Raw genomic sequence first — 27,367 nt, 5'->3', positions numbered from 1 at the left:
GCTCGGCTCCCTCTCGGCTCCCTCTCAGCTCCCTCTCGGCTCCCTCTCAGTTCCCTCTCGGCTCGCTCTCAGCTCCCTCTCGGCTCCCTCTCAGCTCCCTCTCGGCTCCCTCTCAGTTCCCTCTCAGCTCGCTCTCAGCTCCCTCTCGGCTCCCTCTCAGCTCCCTCTCGGCTCCCGCTCGGCTCCCGCTCGGCTCCCTCTCGGCTCCCTCTCGGCTCCCGCTCGGTTCCCGCTCAGCTTCCGCTCGGCTCACGCTCGGCTCCCTCTCAGTTCCCGCTCGGCTCTCGCTTAGCTCCCGCACGGCTCCCGCTCAGCTCCAGCTCAGCTCCCTCTCAGCTCCCGCTCAGCTCCCTCTCAGCTCCCTCTCAGCTCCTGCACGGCTCCCGCTCAGCTCCCTCACAGTTCCCTCTCAGTTCCCGCTCGGTTCCCTCTCTGCTCCCTCTCTGCTCCCTCTCTGCTCCCGCTCTGCTCCCGCTCAGCTCCCGCTCGGCTCCCTCTCTGCTCCCTCTCAGCTCCCTCTCAGCTCCCGCTCAGTTCCCGCTCGGCTCCCTCTCTGCTCCCGCTCAGCTCCCTCTCAGCTCCCGCTCAGTTCCCGCTCGGCTCCCTCTCTGCTCCCGCTCAGCTCCCTCTCAGCTCCCGCTCAGTTCCCGCTCGGCTCCCTCTCAGCTCCCGCTCGGCTCCCTCTCTGCTCCCGCTCAGCTCCCTCTCAGCTCCTGCACGGCTCCCGCTCAGCTCCCTCACAGTTCCCGCTCAGCTCCCTCTCAGCTCCTGCACGGCTCCCGCTCAGCTCCCTCACAGTTCCCGCTCGGCTCCCTCTCTGCTCCCTCTCAGCTCCCGCTCAGCTCCAGCTCAGCTCCCTCTCAGCTCCCTCTCGGCTCCCTCTCGGCTCCCTCTCGGCTCCCTCTCGGCTCCCGCTCAGCTCCCGCTCAGCTCCTGCACGGCTCCCGCTCAGCTCCCTCTCATTTCCCTCTCAGTTCCCCCTCGACTCCCTCTCTGCTCCCGCTCAGTTCCCGCTCGGTTCCCGCTCGGCTCCCTCTCAGCTCCCTCTCGGCTCCCGCTCGGCTCCCTCTCAGCTCCCGCTCGGCTCCCGCTCGGCTCCCGCTCGGCTCCCTCTCAGTTCCCTCTCAGCCCCCGCATAGCTCCCGCTCAGCTCCCGCTCGGCTCCCTCTCGGCTCCCGCTCCGCTCCCTCTCAGCTCCCTCTCAGCTCCCGCTCAGCCCCCTCTCAGTTCCCGCTCCGCTGCCGCTCAGCCCCCTCTCAGCTCCCGCTCAGCTCCCTCTCAGTTCCCGCTCGGCTCCCTCTCAGCTCCCGCTCAGCTCCCTCTCGGCTACCGCTCAGCTCCCTCTCAGTTCCCTCTCCGTTCCCGCACGGCTCCCTCTCAGCTCCCTCTCAGCTCCCGCTCAGCTCCCTCTCAGCCCTCTCTCAGCTCCCGCTCCGCTCCCTCTCCGTTCCCGCTCGGCTCCCTCTCAGCTCCCTCTCAGCCCCCTCTCAGCTCCCGCTCAGTTCCCGCTCGGCTCCCTCTCAGCACCCGCTCGGCTCCCTCTCGGCTCCCTCTCAGCTCCTGCTCCGCTCCCGCTCAGCTCCCTTTCGGCTCCCTCTCATTTCCCGCTCGGCTCCCTCTCGGCTCGCTCTCGGCTCCCTCTCAGCTCCCTCTCTGCTCCCTCTCTGCTCCCTCTCTGCTCCCGCTCAGCTCCCGCTCAGCTCCCGCTCAGCTCCCGCTCGGCTCCTGCTCGGTTCCCTCTCGGCTCCCTCTCGGCTCCCTCTCAGCTCCCTCTCGGCTCCCGCTCTGCTCCCGCTCGGTTCCCTCTCGGCTCCTTCTCGGCTCCCTCTCAGCTCCCTCTCGGCTCCCTCTCGGCTCCCGCTCTGCTCCCGCTCGGTTCCCTCTCGGCTCCCTCTCGGCTCCTTCTCGGCTCCCTCTCAGCTCCCTCTCAGCTCCTGCTCGGCTCCCTCTCATTACCCGCTCGGCTCCCTCTCGGCTCCCTCTCAGCTCCTGCTCCGCTCCCGCTCAGCTCCCTTTCGGCTCCCTCTCATTTCCCGCTCGGCTCCCTCTCGGCTCGCTCTCGGCTCCCTCTCAGCTCCCTCTCTGCTCCCTCTCTGCTCCCTCTCTGCTCCCGCTCAGCTCCCGCTCAGCTCCCGCTCAGCTCCCGCTCGGCTCCCGCTCGGTTCCCTCTCGGCTCCCTCTCGGCTCCCTCTCAGCTCCCTCTCGGCTCCCGCTCTGCTCCCGCTCGGTTCCCTCTCGGCTCCTTCTCGGCTCCCTCTCAGCTCCCTCTCGGCTCCCTCTCGGCTCCCGCTCTGCTCCCGCTCGGTTCCCTCTCGGCTCCCTCTCGGCTCCTTCTCGGCTCCCTCTCAGCTCCCTCTCAGCTCCCTCTCAGCTCCTGCACGGCTCCCGCTCAGCTCCCTCACAGTTCCCGCTCAGCTCCCTCTCAGCTCCTGCACGGCTCCCGCTCAGCTCCCTCACAGTTCCCGCTCGGCTCCCTCTCTGCTCCCTCTCAGCTCCCGCTCAGCTCCAGCTCAGCTCCCTCTCAGCTCCCTCTCAGCCCCCTCTCGGCTCCCGCTCGGCTCCCGCTCGGCTCCCGCTCGGCTCCCTCTCGGCTCCCTCTCGGCTCCCTCTCGGCTCCCTCTCAGCTCCCTCTCAGCTCCTGCACGGCTCCCGCTCAGCTCCCTCTCAGTTCCCCCTCGACTCCCTCTCTGCTCCCGCTCGGTTCCCTCTCATTTCCCGCTCGGCTCCCTCTCGGCTCCCTCTCAGCTCCCTCTCGGCTCCCTCTCAGTTCCCTCTCGGCTCGCTCTCAGCTCCCTCTCGGCTCCCTCTCAGCTCCCTCTCGGCTCCCTCTCAGTTCCCTCTCAGCTCGCTCTCAGCTCCCTCTCGGCTCCCTCTCAGCTCCCTCTCGGCTCCCGCTCGGCTCCCGCTCGGCTCCCGCTCGGCTCCCTCTCGGCTCCCTCTCGGCTCCCGCTCGGTTCCCGCTCAGCTTCCGCTCGGCTCACGCTCGGCTCCCTCTCAGTTCCCGCTCGGCTCTCGCTTAGCTCCCGCACGGCTCCCGCTCAGCTCCAGCTCAGCTCCCTCTCAGCTCCCGCTCAGCTCCCTCTCAGCTCCCTCTCAGCTCCTGCACGGCTCCCGCTCAGCTCCCTCACAGTTCCCTCTCAGTTCCCGCTCGGTTCCCTCTCTGCTCCCTCTCTGCTCCCTCTCTGCTCCCGCTCTGCTCCCGCTCAGCTCCCGCTCGGCTCCCTCTCTGCTCCCTCTCAGCTCCCGCTCAGCTCCCTCTCAGCTCCCGCTCAGTTCCCGCTCGGCTCCCTCTCTGCTCCCGCTCAGCTCCCTCTCAGCTCCCGCTCAGTTCCCGCTCGGCTCCCTCTCTGCTCCCGCTCAGCTCCCTCTCAGCTCCCGCTCAGTTCCCGCTCGGCTCCCTCTCAGCTCCCGCTCGGCTCCCTCTCTGCTCCCGCTCAGCTCCCTCTCAGCTCCTGCACGGCTCCCGCTCAGCTCCCTCACAGTTCCCGCTCAGCTCCCTCTCAGCTCCTGCACGGCTCCCGCTCAGCTCCCTCACAGTTCCCGCTCGGCTCCCTCTCTGCTCCCTCTCAGCTCCCGCTCAGCTCCAGCTCAGCTCCCTCTCAGCTCCCTCTCGGCTCCCTCTCGGCTCCCTCTCGGCTCCCTCTCGGCTCCCGCTCAGCTCCCGCTCAGCTCCTGCACGGCTCCCGCTCAGCTCCCTCTCATTTCCCTCTCAGTTCCCCCTCGACTCCCTCTCTGCTCCCGCTCAGTTCCCGCTCGGTTCCCGCTCGGCTCCCTCTCAGCTCCCTCTCGGCTCCCGCTCGGCTCCCTCTCAGCTCCCGCTCGGCTCCCGCTCGGCTCCCGCTCGGCTCCCTCTCAGTTCCCTCTCAGCCCCCGCATAGCTCCCGCTCAGCTCCCGCTCGGCTCCCTCTCGGCTCCCGCTCCGCTCCCTCTCAGCCCCCTCTCAGCCCTCTCTCAGCTCCCGCTCAGCTCCCTCTCAGCTCCCTCTCAGCTCCCGCTCAGCCCCCTCTCAGTTCCCGCTCCGCTGCCGCTCAGCCCCCTCTCAGCTCCCGCTCAGCTCCCTCTCAGTTCCCGCTCGGCTCCCTCTCAGCTCCCGCTCAGCTCCCTCTCGGCTACCGCTCAGCTCCCTCTCAGTTCCCTCTCCGTTCCCGCACGGCTCCCTCTCAGCTCCCTCTCAGCTCCCGCTCAGCTCCCTCTCAGCCCTCTCTCAGCTCCCGCTCCGCTCCCTCTCCGTTCCCGCTCGGCTCCCTCTCAGCTCCCTCTCAGCCCCCTCTCAGCTCCCGCTCAGTTCCCGCTCGGCTCCCTCTCAGCACCCGCTCGGCTCCCTCTCGGCTCCCTCTCAGCTCCTGCTCCGCTCCCGCTCAGCTCCCTTTCGGCTCCCTCTCATTTCCCGCTCGGCTCCCTCTCGGCTCGCTCTCGGCTCCCTCTCAGCTCCCTCTCTGCTCCCTCTCTGCTCCCGCTCAGCTCCCGCTCAGCTCCCGCTCGGCTCCCTCTCTGCTCCCGCTCGGTTCCCTCTCGGCTCCCTCTCGGCTCCCTCTCAGCTCCCTCTCGGCTCCCGCTCTGCTCCCGCTCGGTTCCCTCTCGGCTCCTTCTCGGCTCCCTCTCAGCTCCCTCTCAGCTCCCTCTCGGCTCCCTCTCGGCTCCCGCTCTGCTCCCGCTCGGTTCCTTCTCGGCTCCCTCTCGGCTCCTTCTCGGCTCCCTCTCAGCTCCCTCTCAGCTCCCGCTCGGCTCCCTCTCATTTCCCGCTCGGCTCCCTCTCGGCTCCCTCTCGGCTCCCTCTCAGCTCCCTCTCGGCTCCCGCTCTGCTCCCGCTCGGTTCCCTCTCGGCTCCTTCTCGGCTCCCTCTCAGCTCCCTCTCAGCTCCCTCTCGGCTCCCTCTCGGCTCCCGCTCTGCTCCCGCTCGGTTCCCTCTCGGTTCCCTCTCGGCTCCCTCTCGGCTCCTTCTCGGCTCCCTCTCAGCTCCCTCTCAGCTCCCGCTCGGCTCCCTCTCATTTCCCGCTCGGCTCCCTCTCGGCTCCCTCTCAGCTCCCTCTCGGCTCCCTCTCAGTTCCCTCTCGGCTCGCTCTCGGCTCGCTCTCAGTTCCCTCTCGGCTCCCTCTCGGCTCCCGCTCTGCTCCCTCTCGGCTCCCTCTCGGCTCCCTCTCGGCTCCCTCTCGGCTCCCTCTCGGCTCCCTCTCAGCTCCCGCTCGGCTCCCTCTCGGCTCCCGCTCGGCTCCCGCTCGGCTCCCGCTTGTCTCCCTCTCGTCTCCCTCTCGTCTCCCGCTCATCTCCCTCTCTGCTCCCTCTCTGCTTCTCCCAGTTTGGCAAACTTGTCCGCACCAATCGAACCAAAAATCCATTCCTCCCAAAACCTCTATTTCAATAAAATATAGAGATCATTTCAAAATGAACACTGAAAAAAACCAGTATCCAGCCAGTGAAGTGCTTTTTAAGTGCAGCGTGTGTTGTAATATAGAGCAGCCCATGATCAGCTTGCAGGCTGCAAGATCTCATACACAGTGAGAAACATTCAGGGCCCAATCTACCCTATTGGCAACAGAGTCCCGTAGCGAGCGTGTTTAGCCGGGTGATTCCCGGCGCTCGCAGAGGCGAGAAAAACAGGCTATTGGACGCCCATTCGAATAGATACGTGGCCTCAGCAGAGAACGCCCTGACAAGGCCGCACAATGGGCAGGATTCACATTGCGACGTTTCGCGAAATTGCATTATTTCTCTCGAGGCGTGGCGAGCCAGGTAGATCCCAGAAGAGGGATCTGCCGGCATCTACCAGCTGTGCCGTGCTGCCTTTTGGGCGCAAGACAGCCGGTAGATCGCGCCCCTAAAGAGTAATGCCCTGTATAAACCCAAAGCATATCACGTTTTTATTGGAACTCTTTAACCATCAGTTAGATACTTGGAAGAAGCAAGCACCTGGTTACAGATGGTACAGGTCACTCGGGGAGTCCGGGTTGCTATGACAACATGCAATTTGTTTTACAAGGAGCAATGGCTAGTGATGGTTGAGGCTCCAATATTTTTCCCATCTCACGGCCCACGAGGAACCACTCCTACTCTTCCCGCTTGCCATTGGTGTGTGCTGGGAGGATTCTACAGGTTGAAACTCAGCTGTTCTCGTTCACAGGGCACGGGTTCAGGAAGAGGAGGGGGAGTATGGGAGGAGCGCACCCTCGACGGAGTCAGGCCTAGGGAAAGTTTGAGGGTGGGGACAGGGAAGGGGGAGGTAGTGTCGGAGCCGGGGGAAGATTAATGAAGCATTTAGGAAGGAGATATGGGGCGATATTTAGATGAACAAAAGTTTTGAAGGCTGGATGAAGAGAGGAGGTAGGCGCTGTGGAGGAGCCGTTATGGTTGAAGGAGGTGATGGATAGCTTAAAGGGGATGAAGTCAGGGAAGGCCCCGGACAGCTATCCGGCGGAGTTCTATCAGGAGTTCCTGACAGAGTTGGTACTGCATTTGCTGGGGATGTTTAGCGAAGCGCTGGCGAAGGGGGAGCTACCGGAGACACTGACCCAGACATCGATTACACTAATCCCGAAGAAGGGGAAGGACCTGTTGGAGTGTGGGTCATAAAGACCCATTTCACTGCTAAACACTGATGTGAAAGTGTTGGCCAGGTTAATTGCGGGGAGGATGGAGGGGTGTATTCCAGGGGTGGTCACTGACGACCAAATGGGCTTCGTAAAGGGCAGGCAGCTCTCCAGTAACACCAGGAGGCTCTTAAACGTGCTTATGACCCCGTTGGAGGAGTGGGTACCGGAGGGAGTGGTCTCTAAGGACGTGAAGAAGGCTTTTGACCGGGTGGAGTGGAGGGACCAGTTTGAGATCCTGGGAAAGTTTGGGTTTGGCCTGACGTTTGTGGCGTGGGGCATCTGTCGTGCGTGGCCCCGGTGGCGAGTGTGCGGACCAATGATATGAGATCATGGAGTTTTTGGTTGCACAGGGGATCAAGGCAGGGGTGTCCGCTGTTGCCACTGTTGTTTGCGCTGGCGATAGAGCCCTTGGCGATGGCCCTTATGGGGTCAGTGGAGTGGCAGCAGATTACGAGGGGTGGTAGGGAACACCGGGTGTCGCTGTATGCAGACGACCTGTTGCTGTTCGTGTCGGACCCACTGGAGAGCATGGGGAGAATTATGGGCTTATTAGAGAGGTTCGGGGCCTTGGCGGGATATAAGTTGAATGTGGGAAAAAGCGAGGCGTTTCCGGTGAATGTGGCGGGTCGGGGAGCTAATCTGGGGTCGTTGCCATTTCGGGTAGCCAGGGATAGGTTCAGGTATCTGGGGGTCCAGGTGACGAGGGAGCGGGCGCGATTCACAAGTGGAACCTGACAGCGATGGTGGAGGAGGTTAGTGGGGACTTTAGGAGGTGGGATATGCTGCATCTGACACTGTCAGGGGGGGTTAAGATGAACGTGCTGCTGAGGTTCCTGTTTGTATTCCAGACCCTCCCGATCTTTATCCCTGAGGACTTTTTCTGGAAATTGGATGCAGCGATCTCAGAGTTTATACGGGCAAGGAAAAAACCAAGGGTAAAGAGGGGCCTGTTAGAGGCAGAAAGGGGGGTTGGCGCTACCAAACCTGCTGCACTACCATTGGGCGGCGAACGTGGTGAAGGTGAGACGGTGGTGGGAGAGAGGGGGGTTAGAGTGGGTTAGGCTGGAAGAGGAGCCCTGTAAAGGGACCGGCTTGAGCGCCATGGTAACGGCGTGGCTTCCGCTGGCGCCGGGGAGGTACACGGTGAGCCTGATGGTGCAGTCCACGATTAGGGTGTGGAACCAGTTGCGGAGACACTTTAGAATGGAGGGGAGTCGGTGCTGACACCGCTGTGGGAGAACCATGAGTGGGTTCTTCCAGGAGGTGGCAGACGAGTGTGAGAAGTGTGGGCGAGGATTAGCGAACCACGCGGATATTGTTCTGGGGCTGTGAGAAGTTGGAGAGGTACTGGGAGGGGGTATTCGGGACACTATTGAAGATTGTGGGGGTAGGGGCCAGGCCGTACCCTGTGGTGGTGACCTTTGGGGTGTCGGAAATGCTGGAGCTGATGGAGGGAAGGAAGGCCGATGGTGTGGCCTTCGCCTCTCTAATTGCCCGGCGAAGGATATTGCTGGATTGGGCGTCGGAAACGCCGCCGAGGGTGGCGGCCTGGTTGGAACTTCCTTTGGCTGGAAAAGCTTAAGTTCGATTGAGGGGATCAGTGGAGGGCTTTGAGACACGGTGGGCACTGTTCATGACCATGTTTGAGGAATTGGTCATTGCGGAGGGGGAGGGGGTGACAAGGAGGACAGGTTGCACATCCTGTGCACTGTGAGGGTGTTGACAATGTTATTGATTTCAATCATAGAATTTACAGTGCAGGAGGAGGCCATTCGGCCCATTGAATCTGCACCGGCCCCTGGAGAGAGCACCCTACTTAGGTTCACACCTCCACCCCATCCCCGTAACCCAGTTACCCCACCTAACATTTTTGGACACTGAGGGGCAATTTAGCATGGCCAGTCCACCTAACCTGCACATCTTTGGACTGTTGTGTTTTGTACTTTTCAATGTGTTTGGAATAAAATATATGTTTAGAAAAAGGACACTACCCACTGCGCCACAAGATCCCCAATGAAAGACACCGACCAGACAGAAAATCGAATTGTGCACTGATGGTATATTTACTGATGAATCGTGTCTGTCTTTTTGTCCTGATTTGGCTGGCACAGCTTGTTTGGCCTATTTCAACCTGGTGTATGACTGGGTGAAGGCAGCCGTGATGTTCGGAGTGATCGGAATAGTGGCCAGACTCGATTATCTTGACCCGCCAAAACCACCAAAATGTATCACCAAGCTGTATGTTTTTGCTGAAACGTAAGTATCTGGATTTTTAAATATTCCATTTCAGTCCCTTCTCCCGGACGGGAAAAATGACTCGGTGTTGCTCCAGGTCTGGGGAGTTTGGGAATTAACGGCAAGAAAGAAATTGGCCACTTTTCATAGAATTTCATAGAATTTACAGTGCAGACGGAGGCCATTTGGCCCATCGTGTCTGCACCGGCTCTTGGAAAGAGCACTGTTATAACCTGCCTACTTACGATTGGCTGGGGACTAATGACTATCCCACAATCCTATGGGAGTATGAACTTCCCCAATGAGGGGGGCGGAGAAACTTCTATTATAAATAAGCTGGCCAGTTCAGGAACCAGCAGGAAGGAGAAGGTAGCAAGGGAAGTTACTGCTACTGTTATGTATATATTGTTATAGTAAATAAACGTTATTATTTTGTATCCTTAAAACTCGTGCTGGATTCTTCGTGGCCCTTACAAAACTGGCGACGAAGGTAAAAGTGAATAGCTGTCTACACTGCTGAAGCCACCTCCCTGGATTTTTGTTGGATACAGGTTGGAAGTTGTTTTTGATGCTGCGCTGGAAAGCTGGAACCGGTACACACAACGGATGCGTTACTATTTCCGGGCAAACAATATCACTGAAAACGAGCGCCAGGTGGTCATATTGCTCACCGCCTGCGGGCCACATACGTTTGGGGTGATTAGGAGCCTTACGTACCCAGCTGCGCCGGACACCAAAACGTTTGACGAACTTGTGAATATAGTGGGGCAACACTTTAACCCAACCCCATCCACGATAGTCCAGCGTTACCGGTTTAATACCGCTGAGAGGACCCCTGGAGAATCCCTTGCCGATTTTTTTATCCAGGCTACGCGGGATTGCGGAATACTGTGACTATGGTGAGACCTTGTCAGAAATGTTACGCGACCGTTTGGTTTGCGGTATTAACAATGCAGCAACCCAGAGAAAGTTGTTAGCGGAGCCAACGTTGACTTTTCAACAGGCAATACAAATAGTCTTGTCCCGAGAGAGCGCAGAGCGAGGAGTACAGGAGCTACAGGGAATGGAAGTGCATGCCTTGGGGCGCAACCCTTTCCGCCCAAAAACATCCCCCCGCACTCCTGCGGTACCTTGGGCGAGGCAACGACCGGACCGACGCCAGTGGCCATCGGACATTCCTCCCCGAAGGGAGCCTTCTCCAGAGCCAATGGATGAGGAGCCATGACCGTGTCAGACTTGTAGGCGGCGACCCCGTCGCGGACGGCGGTCCTGGGGGTGCCAGAGGCGCCGTCGTTCCGACCGAAACTGGGACCAGCCCAGGGGCCGTAACTGGGACCAGCCCAGAGGCCGTACCTTCCATGTGGATGAACCTGCGGCGACCACTCCTGAGGACGTGGAGACGGAGGACGACTGCCTGCAGCTGCATTGTGTGGCAGCTCCCCGTGTGGCCCCCATTAAGGTGACAGTACGGGTCAATGGCCACCCGCTGGAGATGGAGTTGGATACTGGCGCAGCGGTCTCCGTGATCGCCCAGAGGACATTTGACCGCATCAAGCAGGGTATACAGACCCTTACATTAACTGACTCACAGGCCAGGTTGGCCACCTACACGGGGGAACCACTGGACATTGCAGGAACTACAATGATCCCTGTTGTCTATGGACGCCAGGAGGGGCGTTTCCCACTTATCGTAGTGCGTGGCCATGGGCCCAGCCTGTTGGGTCGGGACTGGTTGCGCCATTTGCGGTTGCAATGGCAGCACATCCTCCAAACAGTTTCTGGAGGGTTGACTGAGGTGCTAGGACGATACCCAGAGGTATTCCAGCCTGGTTTGGGGAAAATAAAAGGGCCCGTAGCCCGTATCCAAGTTGAACCAGGAGCCACGCCGCGCTATTTCCGGGCGCGCCCAGTGCCTTACGCTTTGCTCGAGAAGGTAGAAGGGGAGCTCACTCGTTTGGGTATTATCAGGCCCGTCCGTTTTGCTGACTGGGCAGCACCAATTGTACCAGTAATGAAGCCAGATGCCACAGTTCGCTTGTGTGGCGACTATAAACTTACAGTGAATACAGTTTCCCGACTCGACCGATACCCAATGCCTCGCATAGAGGATCTCTACGCGAAACTTGCAGGCGGACTCTCATTCACAAAATTAGATATGAGTCACGCCTACCTGCAGTTGGAGCTGGACCCTGCCTCCCGACCATATGTAACAATTAACACACACCGGGGCCTGTATGAATATACACGGTTGCCCTTTGGAGTATCCTCTGCCTGCGCAATTTTTCAACGTGTTATGGAGGGCATTTTGAGAGGTTTACCACGTGTGGCTGTCTACCTAGATGACGTGTTGATTACAGGGACGTCGGAGCAAGAGCATTTGGAAAATCTGGAGGCTGTCCTTAGACGCCTTTCGGAGGCTGGAGTCCGTTTACGTCACACAAAGTGCGTATTTCAGGCAAAAGAAGTAGTCTACCTAGGTTATCGGGTGGACCGCGAGGGTCTGCACCCTGTTGCAGAGAAGGTGCGTGCAATTCAACATGCCCCCACCCCGACTGACACTTCGCATCTTCGTTCTTTTCTCGGTCTCGTAAACTATTACGGGAAGTTCCTCCCCAATCTGGCAACTACGCTGGCCCCCTTGCACCTGCTGCTAAAGAAAAATCACACCTGGGTTTGGGGTCAGCCGCAAGAAACCGCTTTCCAGCGGGTAAAGCAACAATTGTCGTCGTCTGGGTTACTAACCCACTATGAACCGGGAATGCCTTTGCTCGTCACATGTGATGCATCCCCGTATGGTATTGGGGCCGTCCTGTCCCACAAGATGGAGAACGGGGCCGAGCGACCGATAGCTTTCGCCTCCCGTACATTGACTGCAGCGGAGAAAAAGTACGCGCAGATCGAGAAGGAGGGCCTGGCAGTGGTTTTCGCGGTGAAACGCTTCCACCAGTATGTGTACGGCCGCCATTTCACTATCGTGACTGATCATAAGCCCCTGCTGGGGCTCTTCAGAGAGGATAAGCCAATACCGCCCATTGCTTCTGCACGGATCCAGCGCTGGGCTTTGTTGCTTGCTGCATATGAGTATTCTCTGGAGCACAAACCAGGTACGCAGATAGCAAATGCCGACGCACTGAGCCGATTGCCTTTATCGACCGGCCCCATGTCGACCCCCACGACCGGTGAGGTGGTTGCAACCCTAAATTTTATGGACACCTTGCCTGTCACGGCATCACAGATCTGTGAGTGGAACCAGACGGAGCCAGTCCTGTCAAAGGTTCGACACATAGTCCTGTATGGTGGGCAGCATAGACAGCTCCCAGGCGAGTTGCGGGCATTTTCCTCCAAGCTGTCAGAATTCAGCGTGGAAGACGGCATCCTCTTGTGGGGGACGCGTGTAATTGTCCCGGAAAAAGGCCAGGAGCTGATATTATCAGACTTGCACAATGGGCATCCGGGCGTGACCAAGATGAAAATGTTGGCCCGGAGTTATGTCTGGTGGCTAGGCCTCGACACCGACATTGAGAAGGTGGCCCAAAACTGCTCCATTTGCCAGGAGCATCAGAAGCTTCCGCCGGCCGCGCCCCTACATCACTGGGAATGGCCAGGGCGGCCTTGGGCACGCTTACATGCAGATTTCGCAGGCCCTTTTCAGGGATCCATGTTCCTTCTACTAATTGACGCCCAGTCCAAATGGCTGGAGGTGCATAAGATGCAGGGGACAACGTCCTGCGCAACAATTGAAAAGATGCGTTTATCATTTAGTACGCATGGCCTCCCCGAGGTGCTGGTCACGGATAACGGCACTCCATTCACGAGTGAGGAGTTTGCTAGGTTTACAAAGATGTACGGCATCCGCCATATCCGCACTGCCCCTTACCACCCGGCTTCAAATGGGTTGGCAGAGCGTGCAGTGCAAACATTCAAAAGAGGCCAAAAGAAGCAGTCTTCCGGATCAATGGACACGAGACAGGCTCGCTTTTTGTTTACGTACAGGACCACCCCCCCATGCAGTGACTGGGGTAGCTCCCGCAGAACTCCTAATGGGCCGAAGACTTCGCACCCGCCTTAGTATGGTCTTCCCGGACATTGGCGCAAAAGTACGCCGCACACAAGAACGGCAGGGACCGGGATTGTCTCAGCATCGTCCGATTCGGCAGTTTGCGCCCGGTGACCCAGTGTTCGTGCGGAATTTTGCTGGTGGTGCCCAATGGGTTCCTGGTGTAATCTTTCGCCAAACGGGCCCTATATCTTACCAAGTGCAAGCCCAGGGTCGTCTCCAGCTAAAACATGTAGACCACGTCCGGTCCAGAAGATCATCCCCTCAAAAGATTCCCCGCCCCCGGAGCTCATTTCAACAGCCGCAAAGACCAGAGACAAGGGAAGGTAGTCCTCAAAATCTTCCACTGGTGCCTCACTCGAAGCCTGCGCAGGTCGTTACGGGACCGAATGGAGATAGAGACGCTGACATGACGGAGGCAGCAGACTCTGACTCCGAGATGGAGACACAGGATGCATCAGAGGGGGAATCCTCGGGTCCACAGGCCGTGGATGTACAACCGCGCCGTTCATCACGGAAGCGCCGGTCTCCGTCTCGTTACACGCCGCCTGATCCAGTGCCGCGTGCAAATGGCGTCCGGCCTGCGGCCAAACGAGTTTGACGCCTTCCTTCGCCAGGGTCTTCGGTGGATTCCTTAGACTTTGGGGGGGAGGGATGTTATAACCTGCCTACTTACGATTGGCTGGGGACTAATGACTATCCCACAATCCTATGGGAGTATGAACTTCCCCAATGAGGGGGGCGGAGAAACTCCTAGTATAAATAAGCTGGCCAGTTCAGGAACCAGCAGGAAGGAGAAGGTAGCAAGGGAAGTTACTGCTACTGTTATGTATATATTGTTATAGTAAATAAACGTTATTATTTTGTATCCTTAAAACTCATGCTGGATTCTTCGTGGCCCTTACAAAAAGCACCCTACCCAAGATCAACACCTCCACTCTATCCCCATAACCCAGTAACCTCACCCAACACTAAGGGTAATTTTGGACACTAGGGGCAATTTAGCGTGGCCAATCCACCTAACCTGCACATCTTTGGACTGTGGGAGGAAACCGTAGCACCCGGAGGAAACCCACGCACACACTGGGAGGATGTGCAGACTCCACACAGACAGTGACCCAAGCCGGGAATCGAACCCGGGACCCTGGAGCTGTGAAGCAGTTGTGCTATCCACAATGCTACCGTGCTGCCACCAAAACTTTGTTCCCTATAATACTTTGCGCCTGTCGCTATAACAATGGGATTTTTCTACCTGCCCGGTTTAAGGAGGTGATGTTACAAGAGAGCGGGCAGTGGGGATAGATTGGGGCGGGTCTGTGGACTGTGGTGTTTTAAAGGATTGGCTTGGAGACCGCGAAGGTACAAACAAACAAGAGCTTTATTGGGAGGGTGTTTTCTCTACGAGCTGTCAGGATAGACTATGGATTAGTCAGTGGCATCATCAATACGTCACGCGATCGTACTCTGTGACCTTTGTTCCAATGAGGAACAAAAATGAATGTACAACAGACTGAACTTCCGACTTACTCTTCATTGAATTATAGAAGGCCATTCTGCCCATCCAGGCTGCACCAGCTCTTTCGAGGAACATGCCACTTGGTTTCTAATCGTGGCTCTTTTCTTCAAGAAATTATTGAATTCCCATTTGATTAATGATTGAACCTATTCCCTATCAGGCGCTTCAATCCAAACCTTAATCATGCACTGCATCGAGAAACTTTTCCTCATTCTGCCTTGAGTTCTTTTGCCCACCAGCTTATATCTGTACCCTCCAGCCATTTGATATATTTGTGATTGAAAATACCTTTATCAAGTCTTCTCCAAACCTTCTCTCGTTTAAGGAGAACCTTTTTACTTGTACATGGGATGTTGGCATTTCTGGCAATGCTGACATGTATTACCCATTCCTAATTGCCCTTGAGAAGGTAGTGGCGAGGCCCACTCTGACTGGAGATTTTTGATCTCGCATCTACTGGAATTAACACAGCATCAATTAATTCCTTTGACATAGAACAAGTTAAGAATCTATTTAAGATCAGGTTTGAAGGGTTCTATAGGTAGAGGTAATTGAAAGTTTAATGGAAGATGATGATTACTGAGTTCATTTTTCAAATATATTCATCCATGGGCTGTGCGCATCACTGGCTAGGCCGGCATTTATTGCCCATCCCTAATTGCCCTTGAGAAGGTGGTGGTGAGCTGCCTTCTTGAACCGCTGCAGTTCATGTGGTGTAAGTACACCCACTGAGCTGTTCGGGAGCGAGCTCCAGGATTTTGACCCAGCGACAGTGAAAGAACGGCGATAAATTTCCAAATCAGGATGGTGAGTGGCCTGAAGGGCAACTTGCAAATGATGATATTCCCCTATGCCTGCTGTCCTTGTCCTTCTAGATGGTATTGGATTTGGAAGGTGCTCTCGAAGATGTGATGAATGTAGTATTTGTTAAATATTATATTTCATATTTGTGGCAGTTAAACGCCCTGGTTTAAAATACATACAGGCAGTGTGTCCACTAAAGGTGTAATTAAGGTGTCGTAAAATATTGTGAGGTGAGATAAATATTGATTTTCACCATTTTACTTGTTCACACAGAGATGGCTAATGGGCTATTGTTTTACAGTTGTTTTGATGTTAATGTGGTTGATACTGTGTTTAAAGTAAAGTATGTTTTAACATAAAAGATGCCTATTGGAGTCATCACTCCTGGGTGAAGTATCCTTTCCTCACGGTTTTACAAATTGAAACATTGGGCGCGATTCTCCACCCCCACGCCGAAGTGGCCGCGCCATTGTGAACGCCGTCGAGGTTCACGACGGCGCGGAACGGCCCCGGTCCCGACCGATTCAGGCCCTGACAATGGGCCAGTATTGGGGCCGCGTCATCTACCCGCGCCAGGCCTTGTCGCCCGCGTAAAAGCGGCGCCAAATAGATGACGCGGCCGGCTCCGCATAACGGACGTCATCCACGCATGCGTGGTTGCCGTCCTGTCCAAATCTGCCTCGCAAGAAGATGGGGGACGGATCTTGCGGGGCCGCGGAAGGAAGGAGGTCCTCCTTCAGAGAGGATGGCCCGACGATCGGTGGGCACCGATCGCGGGCCACCCCACATTCAAGGTGAAGCCCGGTGCAGGATCCCCCCTCGCCCCCCCCCACAGGCCGCCCCCCCAGCGTTCACGCACCGCCCACAACTGTAGCGACCAGGTATGGACGGCACCGGGGGGAACCCGCCGTTTTGGCCTGGCCGCTCGGCCCATCCGGGCCTCAGAATCGCGGGGGTGCCGGGGAATCGCCATTTTGGGTGTCTCCGGCGATTCTCCGGTCTGCGGCCCGCAAAATTCAACCGGCCCGTTCCCGCCACTTGGGAGAATCGCGGGAGGGCGTCGGACCGGCGTCCCCCGAAAATTTTGGCGGCCCAGGAGATTCTCCCAACCAGCGTGGGAGTGGAGAATCGCGCCCATTGTTTGGGGTTCTCGTCCGGTGTCCTAACAAAAGTTGGGATCTGGTCCAGTATCCTAACAAAAGTTGGGATCTGGTCCAGTATCCTAACAAAAGTTGGGATCTGGTCCAGTATCCTAACAAAAGTTGGGATCTGGTCCGGTGTCCTAACAAAAGTTGGGATCTGGTCCAGTGTCCTATCAAAAGTTGGGATCTGGTCCTGTATCCTAACAAAAGTTGGGATCTGGTCCAGTGTCCTAACAAAAGTTGGGATCTGGTCCAGTGACCTAACAAAAGTTGGGATCTGGTCCAGTGTCCTAACAAAAGTTGGGATCTGGTCCAGTATCCTAACAAAAGTTGGGATCTGGTCCGGTGTCCAAACAAAAGTTGGGATCTGGCCGGATCTGGTCCAGTGTACTAACAAATGTTGGGATCTGGTCCAGTGTCCTAACAAAAGTTGGGATCTGGTCCGGTGTCCAAACAAAAGTTGGGATCTGGCCGGATCTGGTCCAGTGTCCTAACAAAAGTTGGGATCTGGTCCAGTGTCCTAACAAAAGTTGGGATCTGGTCCGGTGTCCAAACAAAAGTTGGGATCTGGCCGGATCTGGTCCAGTGTCCTAACAAATGTTGAGATCTGGCCGGATCTGGTCCAGTGTCCTAACAAAAGTTGGGATCTGGTCCAGTGACCTAACAAAAGTCGGGATCTGGTCCAGTGTCCTGACAAAAGTTGGGATCTGGTCCAGTGACCTAACAAAAGTCGGGATCTGGTCCAGTGACCTAACAAAAGTCGGGATCTGGTCCAGTGTCCTGACAAAAGTTGGGATCTGGTCCAGTGTCCTATCAAAAGTTGGGATCTGGTCCAGTGTCCTAACAAAAGTTGGGATCTGGTCCAGTGTCCTAACAAAAGTTGGGATCTGGTCCGGTGTCTTAACAAAAGTTGGGATCTGGTCCGGTGTCCTAACAAAGGAGCATTGGTGAGTTCCTGCACTGCATCTTGTGGAGAGCATGGACAGGTGAGGCCAATCGGTGATCCAGGATTTTATTTAAAAACCAATATTTACTGCCCTTCCCTCGTTGAGAAGGTAGTGATAAGCTGCCACCCTGAACGGCTGCATGGTGTACCTCCTCCCACGGTGATGTTAGGGAGTGATGTCTGTGATTTTTACCTAGCAATGTAAGGGAAAGGTAAAGTCACCATAGTCCCAGATGACCAAAGGGCTGCTTTCCCCTTTGAGGGGGAGAGCTGACTGGTGATGGTTTAACCTGAGGGTCACCACACCTCGGGCGAGGGGCAAGGTTGAGAAGGCGGGGCCTTCATGAATAACCTTGGCCGGTACGGGAATTGAACCCATGCCTCTGGCCTCGCTCTGCATCACGATCCAGCTGTCCAGCCACGTGAGCTAGTATGAGGTGAAGCCACCATACCGATTACGGAAGCACAGTGCAACATGTTCCCACAGAAGGTGGGACGGGTTGGGTAGATTGTAGCTGCAGATTAAACCACTTCCATCCCTCTTTGCTTTCATGCCTTTTACCAGTGAGAATTGTGGGGGAAAGGAACCACTTTACAATATTTCATGCCTGGGAGCAGCACGGTGGCGCAGTGGTTAGCACTGCTGCCTCAAGGCACTGAGAACCCGGGTTCAATCCCGGCTCTGGGTCACTGTCCGTGTGGAGTTTGCACATTCTCCCTGTGTCTGCGTGGGTCTCACCCCCACAACCCAAAGATGTGCAGGGTAGGTGGATTGGCCACGCTAAATTGCCCCTTGATTTGGAAAAGAAATGAATTGGGTACCCTAAATTTATGTCAAAATATATTTCATGCCACCTGCTAATTGTATGATTTCTGTTTTCAGGCACTTTGACAGAGGAATAAATGACTGGCTCTGCAAGTGAGTAACAAATGTTCATTTAATTCCTTTCAATTTTCTCCCGGGACAAGATCATGTTTTTAAAAACATTCATTCACACGACGTGGGTGCCCGCGTTTGTTACCCATCCCTAGTTGCTGCTGAATTGAGTGCTTTGCTTGGCCATTTCAGGGGGCAGTTAAGAGTCAGCTGTGGGTCTGGAATCGCGTGTCGGCCAGACCGGGTAAGGACGGCAGACTTCCTTTCCTGAAGGACATTATTGAATTGGATTTGTTTATTGTCACGTGTACCGAGGTGCAGTGAAAAGTATTTTTCTGCGAGCAGCTCAACAGATCATTTAGAATATGAAAGAAAAGAGAATACACCGGGGTGTTTGCAACAATCCATGATAGTTCCATGGTCACCATTGCTCCCATGTTTTTCTTTTCCCCAGGTACGTTTATGATTATCTGGGAGAAGACCATGACAACATTCTGAAGGAGCTGCTGGCCACAATTTGCACCTTCCTGATCACTACTCTGTGGCTGGGCCCAGGGAATGTGGTCTACATCTGGTCCGTGTGTAACTGCTTTGGCCTGAACTTTGAGCTCTGGGTGCAAAAGTTTTTCCAGCGTGAACCCTTTGCATCAATTGAGGTAAGGTCCTAGTTTCAAAACACATCCCTTGTTGGTTGATATTCCTCGCATCCACTCCTTACTCCCTGAAGTTGGGAGATTCTGCAAGTATCCTGGCTCGGTAGGTACAAGCTGAGCCATTCACACCTCTTATTGTCAATGCCTGGTTTGGTAGCACTCTCACACCTGCATCCGGAGGTCGTGGGTTCAAGTCCTTACCCCAGGATTTGAGTGTACAAATGTAGACTGACAATCCTGGACAGTACTGATTGCTATTTTTCGGATGAGATGCGAAACTGAGGCCCTTTCTGGCCTCACGGGTGAACTCAAGAAATGGGAGCAGAGAGTAGACGACTCGGCCCATCGAGCCTGCTCCACCATTCAGTACCGTCATGGAGATCTTGGTCTCCATTTCCCTGTCTCTCCCCATATGGCCTTAATTCCCCATGAGAACAGAAATCTGTCTATCCCAGTTTTAAATGCATTGAACTGTGGAGCAGTCCACAACCCTCGGGGACAGAAAATGCCAATGTTTCACAAGCCTGAGTGAAGAAATTCCTCCTCATCTCAGTCCTAAGTTATTGGCTCCTTATCCTGAGGCTGTGCCTCACGTTTGAGATTCCCCGACCAGGCCTCGTTGCACATTTCCCCCTCCTAATTTATGGCCATTCAGATAATAACCTGCCGTCCCGTTTTTGCTGCCTCCTCTCCCTCCTAACTGCTCTATCCTTTATTTCTCTCCCTCCTGACTGCTCTATCCTTTATTTCGAGCCAGTGTTCCCTGGTTCTACACTTCTCAGCCAGGGGAAGCATCCTCTCCACATCTCCCCTGTTGAGCTCTGTAAGAACTTTGCATGTATCATTGTCCATGGAAGGGAGAGAAACCTGTTGTATGTCTTTAATTGTCACAAGTAGGTTTACATTAACACTGCAATGAAGTTACTGTGAAAATCCCCCAGTCGCCACATTCCGGCGCCTGTTCGAGTACACAGAGGGAGAATTCAGAATGTCCAAATGACTTAACAGCGCGACTTTCGGGGCTTGTGGGAGGAAACCGGAGCACCCGGAGGAAACCCACGCAGACACGGGGGGAACGACTCCGCACAGACAGTGACCCAAGCGGGAATCGAACCTGGGATCCTGGCGCTGTGAAGCAACAGTGCTAACCACTGTGCTACCGTGCCGCCCCAATTTTTCAGCAGCACTCTGAATCATCCGTCCAGGCCTCTGGATTACTAGCTCAGTGACATCATCGTTATTCTACCTTCCCCAGTAAGGGTTTGCAGGCAACGCAGGTATTCTAGTTATAGCTGTTCAGCCCGGACCGCCTGTTCTGGCTCTTTGAAAGAGTGCTTAGACATGCTTAGTTCCATACTCCCCACTCTCTATGTCTCTGACCCTCGGACATCCTCATCCTTGAGCACCTGTCCAACTCCCGTTCAACATGATTCATGGAATTATCACCCACTAGTTTTTCAGGTTGAGTTGATTCCAAATCCCGACTGCTCTCCCGAGCGAGAGAAATTCCTCTTCGTGGACTCCTAGAAGGATTGACAGCATAAAAAGAGACCACTCAGCCCATCATCTACATGCCATCCGAGAGACATCTGGCCTCATCCTATCCCACAGCTCTTGGTCCTGTAGCTTTTGGTGCCTCAAGTGCATATCTAAATTTTCTTTTGGAATGCGATGAGGATCTCTGCTTCTGCTACCTTCTCTGGACATTGAGGGATGGGCAATAAATGTTGGCCTAGCCAGTGAGACCCTCAACCTGTGAACAAATATAAATCCAGGCAGTGAGTTCCAGACCCCCATCGCCCTTGTGGTAAACAGATTTCTCCTCTGCTCCCTCTAATGATCGTACTAATTACATTAAATCCAACCCCCCCGGTAGTCCTTACTGCTGAAATTCTCCATTACTGTCGGCATCCTCATAAATCTCCTGCATCAACTGGGTTGCTGCTGCGGAAATCCAAAAGGAAATGGCTAAAGAGTGGGTGGACGGGGATGGAATGCGACGCCTGGGGAGCGAGGGGGAGCGCGGAGGCGGGATATGGGACTGGCCTAGAGAAGGTGATGGCTAGTCGACACGGGAGGGGGGCAGGTAGCCCCCTAGTGAGGCTGATCACGTGGAACGTGAGAGGCCTGAATGGACCGATTAAAAGGGCCCGAGTGCTCGCGCACTTGAAAGGACTAAGGGCAGACGTGGTTATGCTCCAAGAGACGCACCTGAAGGTGGCGGACCAAGTTAGGCTAAGGAAAGGATGGGTGGGACAGGTGTTCCACTCAGGACTAGATGCAAAGAATAGAGGGGTGGCCATATTGGTGGGGAAACGGGTAGCATTTGAAGCAAAGAACATCGTAGCAGATAGCGGAGGTAGATATGTAATGGTGAGTGGCAGGCTGGAGGGAATGGAGGTCGTGTTGGTTAATGTATATGCCCCGAATTGGGACGATGCGGGATTTATGAGACGGATGTTGGGTCGTATACCGGACCTGGAGGTAGGAAACTTGATATTGGGAGGGGACTTCAATACCGTGCTGGACCCAGGGTTCGATAGATCCAGATCAAAGACCGGAAGAAGGCCGGCAGCGGCCAAGGTGCTCAAGGGGTTTATGGACCAAATGGGGGGAGTGGATCCATGGCGATTTCTTAGACCGGGGGCCAGGGAGTTCTCCTTCTTCTCCCATGTCCATAAAGTGTACTCCCGGATAGATTTTTTTGTTCTGGGAAGGTCGTTGATCTCAAGGGGGGAAGAAGCTGAGTACTCAGCCATAGCGGTTTCGGACCATGCCCCACACTGGGTGGACCTGGAACTAGGAGAGGAAAGGGAGCAGAGAGCACTCTGGCGATTAGATGTGGGATTGATGGCGGACGAGGGAGTGTGTGGAAGAGTGCGGGGGTGTATTGAGAGGTACCTGGAGGCCAATGACGACGGGGAGGTCCGTGTGGGAGTGGTATGGGAAGCACTAAAAGCGGTGGTCAGAGGAGAGCTGATCTCCATTGGGGCCCACAAAGGGAAAACAGAGGACAAGGAAAGGGAAAGATTACTGGGGGAGATTTTAAGGGTGGACAGGGAATTTGCAGAGACCCCGGAGGAGGGACTGTACAGGGAGAGGAGACGACTCCAGACGGAGTTTGACCTCTTGACCACCAGAAAGGCGGAGGTGCTGTGGAGGAAGGCACAGGGGAGGAGGTATGAATATGGGGAAAAGGCTAGTCGCCTGCTGGCGCATCAATTGCGAAAGAGGACAGCGGCGAGGGAGATAGGGGGAATTAGAGATGAAAAGGGAGCCACGGTGCGAAGAGCAGGGAAGATAAACGAGGTGTTCAAGACCTTTTATGAGGGACTGTATAGGTCCCAACCCCCAGAGGGAGAGGAGGGGATGCGGCAGTTCCTGGATCAATTGAGGTTCCCGAGGGTGGAGGAGCAGGAGGTGGAAGGCCTGGGGGCACCGATTGGGGTGGACGAGGTTATTAAGGGGCTGGGGAACATGCAAGCAGGGAAGGCTCCGGGACCAGACGGGTTCCCGGTGGAATTTTATAGAAAATACGTGGACTTGTTGGCCCCATTGTTGGTGAGGACGTTCAATGATGCCAGGGAAGGAGGGACTTTACCCCCGTCTATGTCGGAGGTGACGATATCGCTAATTCTGAAGAGGGATAACGATCCGTTGCAGTGCGGGTCCTATAGACCTATTTCATTATTGAATGTGGACACCAAGTTGTTGGCAAAGGTACTGGCATCGAGGATAGAGGACTGTGTCCCGGGGGTGGTGCACGAAGACCAGACAGGGTTCGTAAAGGGGAGACAACTGAATGTCAACGTGCGACGACTATGAGGGGTGATAATGATGCCCCCAGTGGAGGGGGAGGCAGAGATAGTGGCGGCAATGGATGCAGAGAAGGCATTTGATAGGGTGGAGTGGGAGTACTTATGGGAGGTGTTAAGGAGGTTTGGGTTCGGGAACGGGTTTATTAGCTGGGTCAAACTTCTTTATGGGGCCCCAACGGCAAGTGTAGTCACGGGTCGGCAAAGATCCGAGTATTTCCGACTATATAGGGGAACAAGACTGGGATGCCCGCTATCTCCACTGTTGTTCGCGTTGGCAATTGAACCTCTGGCCATGGCGTTGAGAGACTCCAGGAAATGGAGAGGGGTGATTAGAGGGGGAGAAGAACACCGAGTCTCGCTATACGCGGATGACCTACTGTTGTATGTGTCGGACCCAGTGGGGGGGATGATAGAAGTCATGCAGATATTGAGGGAGTTCGGAGATTTCTCGGGATATAGGCTTAACATGGGGAAGAGTGAACTATTCGTGATACACCCAGGGGACCAGAGTAGAGAGATAGAGGGCCTGCCTCTAAGGAAAGTGGAAAGAAACTTCCGATACCTGGGGATTCAGATCGCTAGGAGCTGGGGAATTTACACAGACTTAATCTGACACGATTGGTAGAACAAATGGAGGAGGACTTCAAGAGGTGGGACATGCAGCCTCTGTCGTTGGCGGGCAGAGTGCAGGCAATTAAGATGATGGTCCTCCCGAGGTTCTTATTTGTATTTCAATGTCTCCCTATACTAATCACTAAGACCTTTTTTTTAAAAATAGACAGGAGCATCACGAGCTTCGTGTGGGCAGGGAAAGTCCCGAGGGTAAGGAGGGGGTTCCTACAACGTAGCAGGGACAGAGGAGGATTGGCGCTATCGAATTTGGGCGACTACTATTGGGCCGCCAATGTGACGATGATTCGTAAATGGATGATGGAGGGAGAGAGAGCGGCGTGGAAAAGACTGGAGAGAAAGTCCTGTAAAGGGACGAGCTTAGAGGCGCTGGTGACGGCGCCGCTACCGCTCTCACCAAAAAAGTTTACCACGAACCCGGTGGTGGCGGCAACATTGAATATTTGGGGCCAATGGAGGTGACCGAGAGGTGTGCGGGGAGCCCTGGTGGGGTCCCCAATCAGGAACAACCATAGGTTTGCCCCAGGTAGAATGGATGGAGGATTTCAGAGCTGGCACCAGTTGGGAATTAGGAGGGTGGGAGATTTATTTATAGATGGGACGTTTGCGAGCTTGGGAGCATTGGAGGAAAAGTATAAGTTGCCCCGGGGAAACTTCCTTAGATATATGCAGGTGAGGGCGTTCACAAGACTACAGGTGAGGGAATTTCCGCTGCTCCCGGCACAGGGGATTCAGGACAGAGTGCTTTCGGGGGTGTGGGTCGGAGAGGGCAAGGTGTAAGTTATATACGGAGAGATGAGGGAAGAGGGGGAGGAGTTGGTGGGCGAATTAAAAGGAAAGTGGGAAGAAGAGCTAGGGGAGGAGATAGAGGAGGGTATGTGGGCTGATGCCCTAAGCAGGGTAAATTCCTCTTCCTCGTGCGCCAGGCTTAGCCTGATTCAATTCAAGGTGCTACATAGAGCACACATAACGGGAGAAAGACTGAGCAGGTTCTTCGGAGTGGAGGACAAGTGTGGGAGGTGCGGCGGAAGCCCAGCAAACCACGCACATATGTTTTGGTCGTGCCCGGCACTGGAGGGGTATTGGAAGGGAGTGACGGGAGTGATTACCAAGGTGGTGAAGGCCCGGGTCAAACCAGGCTGGGGGCTAGCTTTATTTGGAGTTGCGGATGAGCCGGGAGTGCAGGAGGCGAAAGAGGCCGACGTTGTGGCCTTTGTGTCCCTACAAAGAACAAAGAACAAAGAAATGTACAGCACAGGAACAGGCCCTTCGGCCCTCCAAGCCCGCGCCGACCATACTGCCCGACTAAACTACAATCTTCTACACTTCCTGGGTCCGTATCCTTCTATTCCCATCCTATTCATATATTTGTCAAGATGCCCCTTAAATGTCCCTATCGTCCCTGCTTCCACCACCTCCTCCGGTAGCGAGTTCCAGGCACCCACTACCCTCTGCGTAAAAAACTTGCCTCGTACATCTACTCTAACCTAGTAGCCCGGCGTAGGATTCTACTCATGTGGAAGGAGGCGAAACCCCCCGGACTGGAGGCCTGGGTAAACGATATGGCGGGGTTCATAAAACTGGAGCAGATAAAGTTTGCGCTGAGAGGATCGGCTCAAGGGTTCACCAGGCGGTGGCAACCGTTCCTCGACTACCTAGAGGAACGTTAGAGGGAAGATAGATGACCAGCAGCAGCAACCCGGGGGGGGGGGGGGGGGGGGGGGGGGCGGGGGTGGAAAGTTTTAGTTTATGTTAAATGATTAGATTACCATGTTGATTAGCCATTTGTTTATTGTTAAATTTTCTTTACTGTTATGTTTGATTTGTAAAGGGAAAAAATTGTGATCGAAAACATTTTCAATAAAATATATATTTTTTTAAAAATCTCCTGCACGCCCTCTGCAGTCCAAGTACATTCCCCTGTCATGTGACGATGGAATTAAGTGCAGAATTCTAGCTATGGTCTAACTAACGTTTTATGTATTTTCAGCATGTCCTCCCCGCTCTGACACTCTGTGCCTCAGGCAATAAAGGAAAGGCTTCCATGTCCCTTATTGACCTAAATTGAAAGCAAAATACTGCAGGTGCTCAAATCGGATACTCAGCGAGACCTTGGTGTCCTCGTGCATCAGTCGCTGAAAGTAAGCTCGTAGGTACAGCAGGGAAAGAAGGCAAATGGTATGTTGGCCTTTATAGCGAGAGGATTTGACTATATCAATAGGGATGTTGGCGAGGCCACACCTGGGGTATTGTGGGCAGTTTAGGTGTCCTTATCTGAGGAAGGATGTTCTTGCTATGGAGGGAGTGCAGCGAAGGTTTACCAGTCTGATTCCTGGGATGGCGGGACTGTTATATGAGGAGAGACTAAATCGGTTAGGATTATATTCATTGGAGTTTAGGAGAGTGAGGGGGGGATCTCTCAGAAACTTACAAAATTCTGACAGGATTGGACAGGGTAGATTCAGGAAGAATGTTCCCGATGGTGTCCAGAACTAGGGGTCATAGTTCAAGGATAAGGGGTAAACCTTTTAGGACTGAGGTGAGGAGAAATTTCTTCACCCAGAGAGCGGTGAATTTGTGGAATACACCACCACAGAAAGTGGTTGAGATGAAAATGCTGTGTAATTTCAGGAAGGAATTAGAGACAGCTCTTGGGGCTAAAGGGATATGGGGGCGGGGGGGGGGAGGGGGGGGGGGAATCAGGGTATTGAACTTGATGATCATAATGAATGGCGGAGCAGGCTCGAAGGGCCGAATGGCCTCCTGCTTCTATTTTCTATGTATAAAATAGAAAATGTTAGAAAAACTCAGCAGGCCTGGCATGCTCCGTGGAGAGGGAATAGAGTTCACGTTTCGAGTCCGTATGACTTCATCAGAGCTGAAGGGACTCGAAACGTTAACTTTATTTCCTCTCCACAGACGCTGCCAGGCCTGGTGAGTGTTCTGTTTTTGTGCCTTATTGACCTGTCCTGCTGCCTTCGGGAGTCGGCGGATGTGCACTCTGAGATGTCCGCTCCTTCTCACTTCTCTGACCATTTAGGATGTACTCCCTCGCCTGGTTTGTCCTTCCCGGTTGCATTACCCCACACCTCTTCAGATTGAATTCCCTTTGCCGCGTTCCTGCCCACCTGACCAGTCCACTGTTATCTCCTTGCAGTCGACCTCTTTCTTCCTCCGCATCAACCACTCGGCCAATGACATGCTTGCCTTTTTTCCTCTCCCAGGCTAACCAGATGTCCGAGACGATGTCACGAAGAATCCGAGGAGTGTTTGGAGCTGCAAACTTCTGGGCTATTATTTTGTTCAATGTCCTTTCACTGAACAGTGTCGACTTTGCTGTACTGGTGGCTAGAAGGTTGATCATCACTGGTAAGTTTTTATTCCTGGGGTGGGCTAATTAACATTGCTTCAGTGAAGTTGGGCATGGACAGGTTTACTTTGATGCCCATTCCTCATGGACCCACCTTTGTGTAACCAGCGCGTTCAATTCTGTGCTGTAAATTTCTATAATCCAATGGCGCAGTGGGTTACAGTGTTGGGGTTGCTTTTACAACAGGCTGGTGCAGCGATGATGGGCCGAATGGCTGCCTTAGGTGACGTAAGCTTTGAGGATTCTGTGGATGATCTTCTCCCAGGCATCTAATAATAATAATCTTTATTAGTGTCCCAAGTAGGCTTGCATTAACGCTGCAATGAAGTAACTGTGAAAATCCCCTAGTTGTCACACTCCGGCACCTGTTCGGGTACACGGAGGGAGAATTCAGAATGTCCATTCACCTAACAAGCATGTCTTTCGGGACTTGTGGGAGGAATCCGGAGCACCCGGAGGAAACCCACGCAGACACGGGGAGAACGTGCAGACTCCGCACAGGCGGTGACCCAAGCCGGGAATCGAACCCGGGACCCAGGGGCTAATTCAAACTTACTGTATACTGCAAGGCCTGGAGAGAGTGGATGTGGAGAGAATGTTTCCATTAGTAGGAAATGCTAGAGCCCGAGGACACAGCCTCAGACTGAGGGACGATCCTTTAAAACAGAGATGAGGAGGAATTTTTTCAGCCAGAGGGTGGTGAATCTGTGGAACTCTTTACGGGCAGAAGGC

General features: G+C 54.9%; 1 protein-coding gene across 2 annotated transcripts in view; it reads left to right on the top strand.

Moving 5' to 3' along the window:
- The window catches only part of hhatlb (hedgehog acyltransferase like, b), a 176,516-nt gene that overhangs the window by 130,869 nt on the left and 18,280 nt on the right, over positions 1-27,367 (top strand). For both annotated transcript variants that reach the window (XM_072508107.1, XM_072508106.1), the window contains exons 8-11: positions 8,699-8,843; positions 18,171-18,206; positions 18,619-18,820; positions 26,490-26,634. In XM_072508107.1, coding sequence (XP_072364208.1) covers positions 8,699-8,843; positions 18,171-18,206; positions 18,619-18,820; positions 26,490-26,634 — 528 coding nt within the window. The remainder of the gene's footprint in view (positions 1-8,698; positions 8,844-18,170; positions 18,207-18,618; positions 18,821-26,489; positions 26,635-27,367) is intronic.

This window comes from Scyliorhinus torazame, chromosome 6, assembly GCF_047496885.1.
Source record: "Scyliorhinus torazame isolate Kashiwa2021f chromosome 6, sScyTor2.1, whole genome shotgun sequence".
Lineage (NCBI taxonomy): Eukaryota > Metazoa > Chordata > Chondrichthyes > Carcharhiniformes > Scyliorhinidae > Scyliorhinus > Scyliorhinus torazame.
Note: the sequence above shows the minus strand (reverse complement) of the source record. Positions and strands in the feature narration are given on the sequence as shown.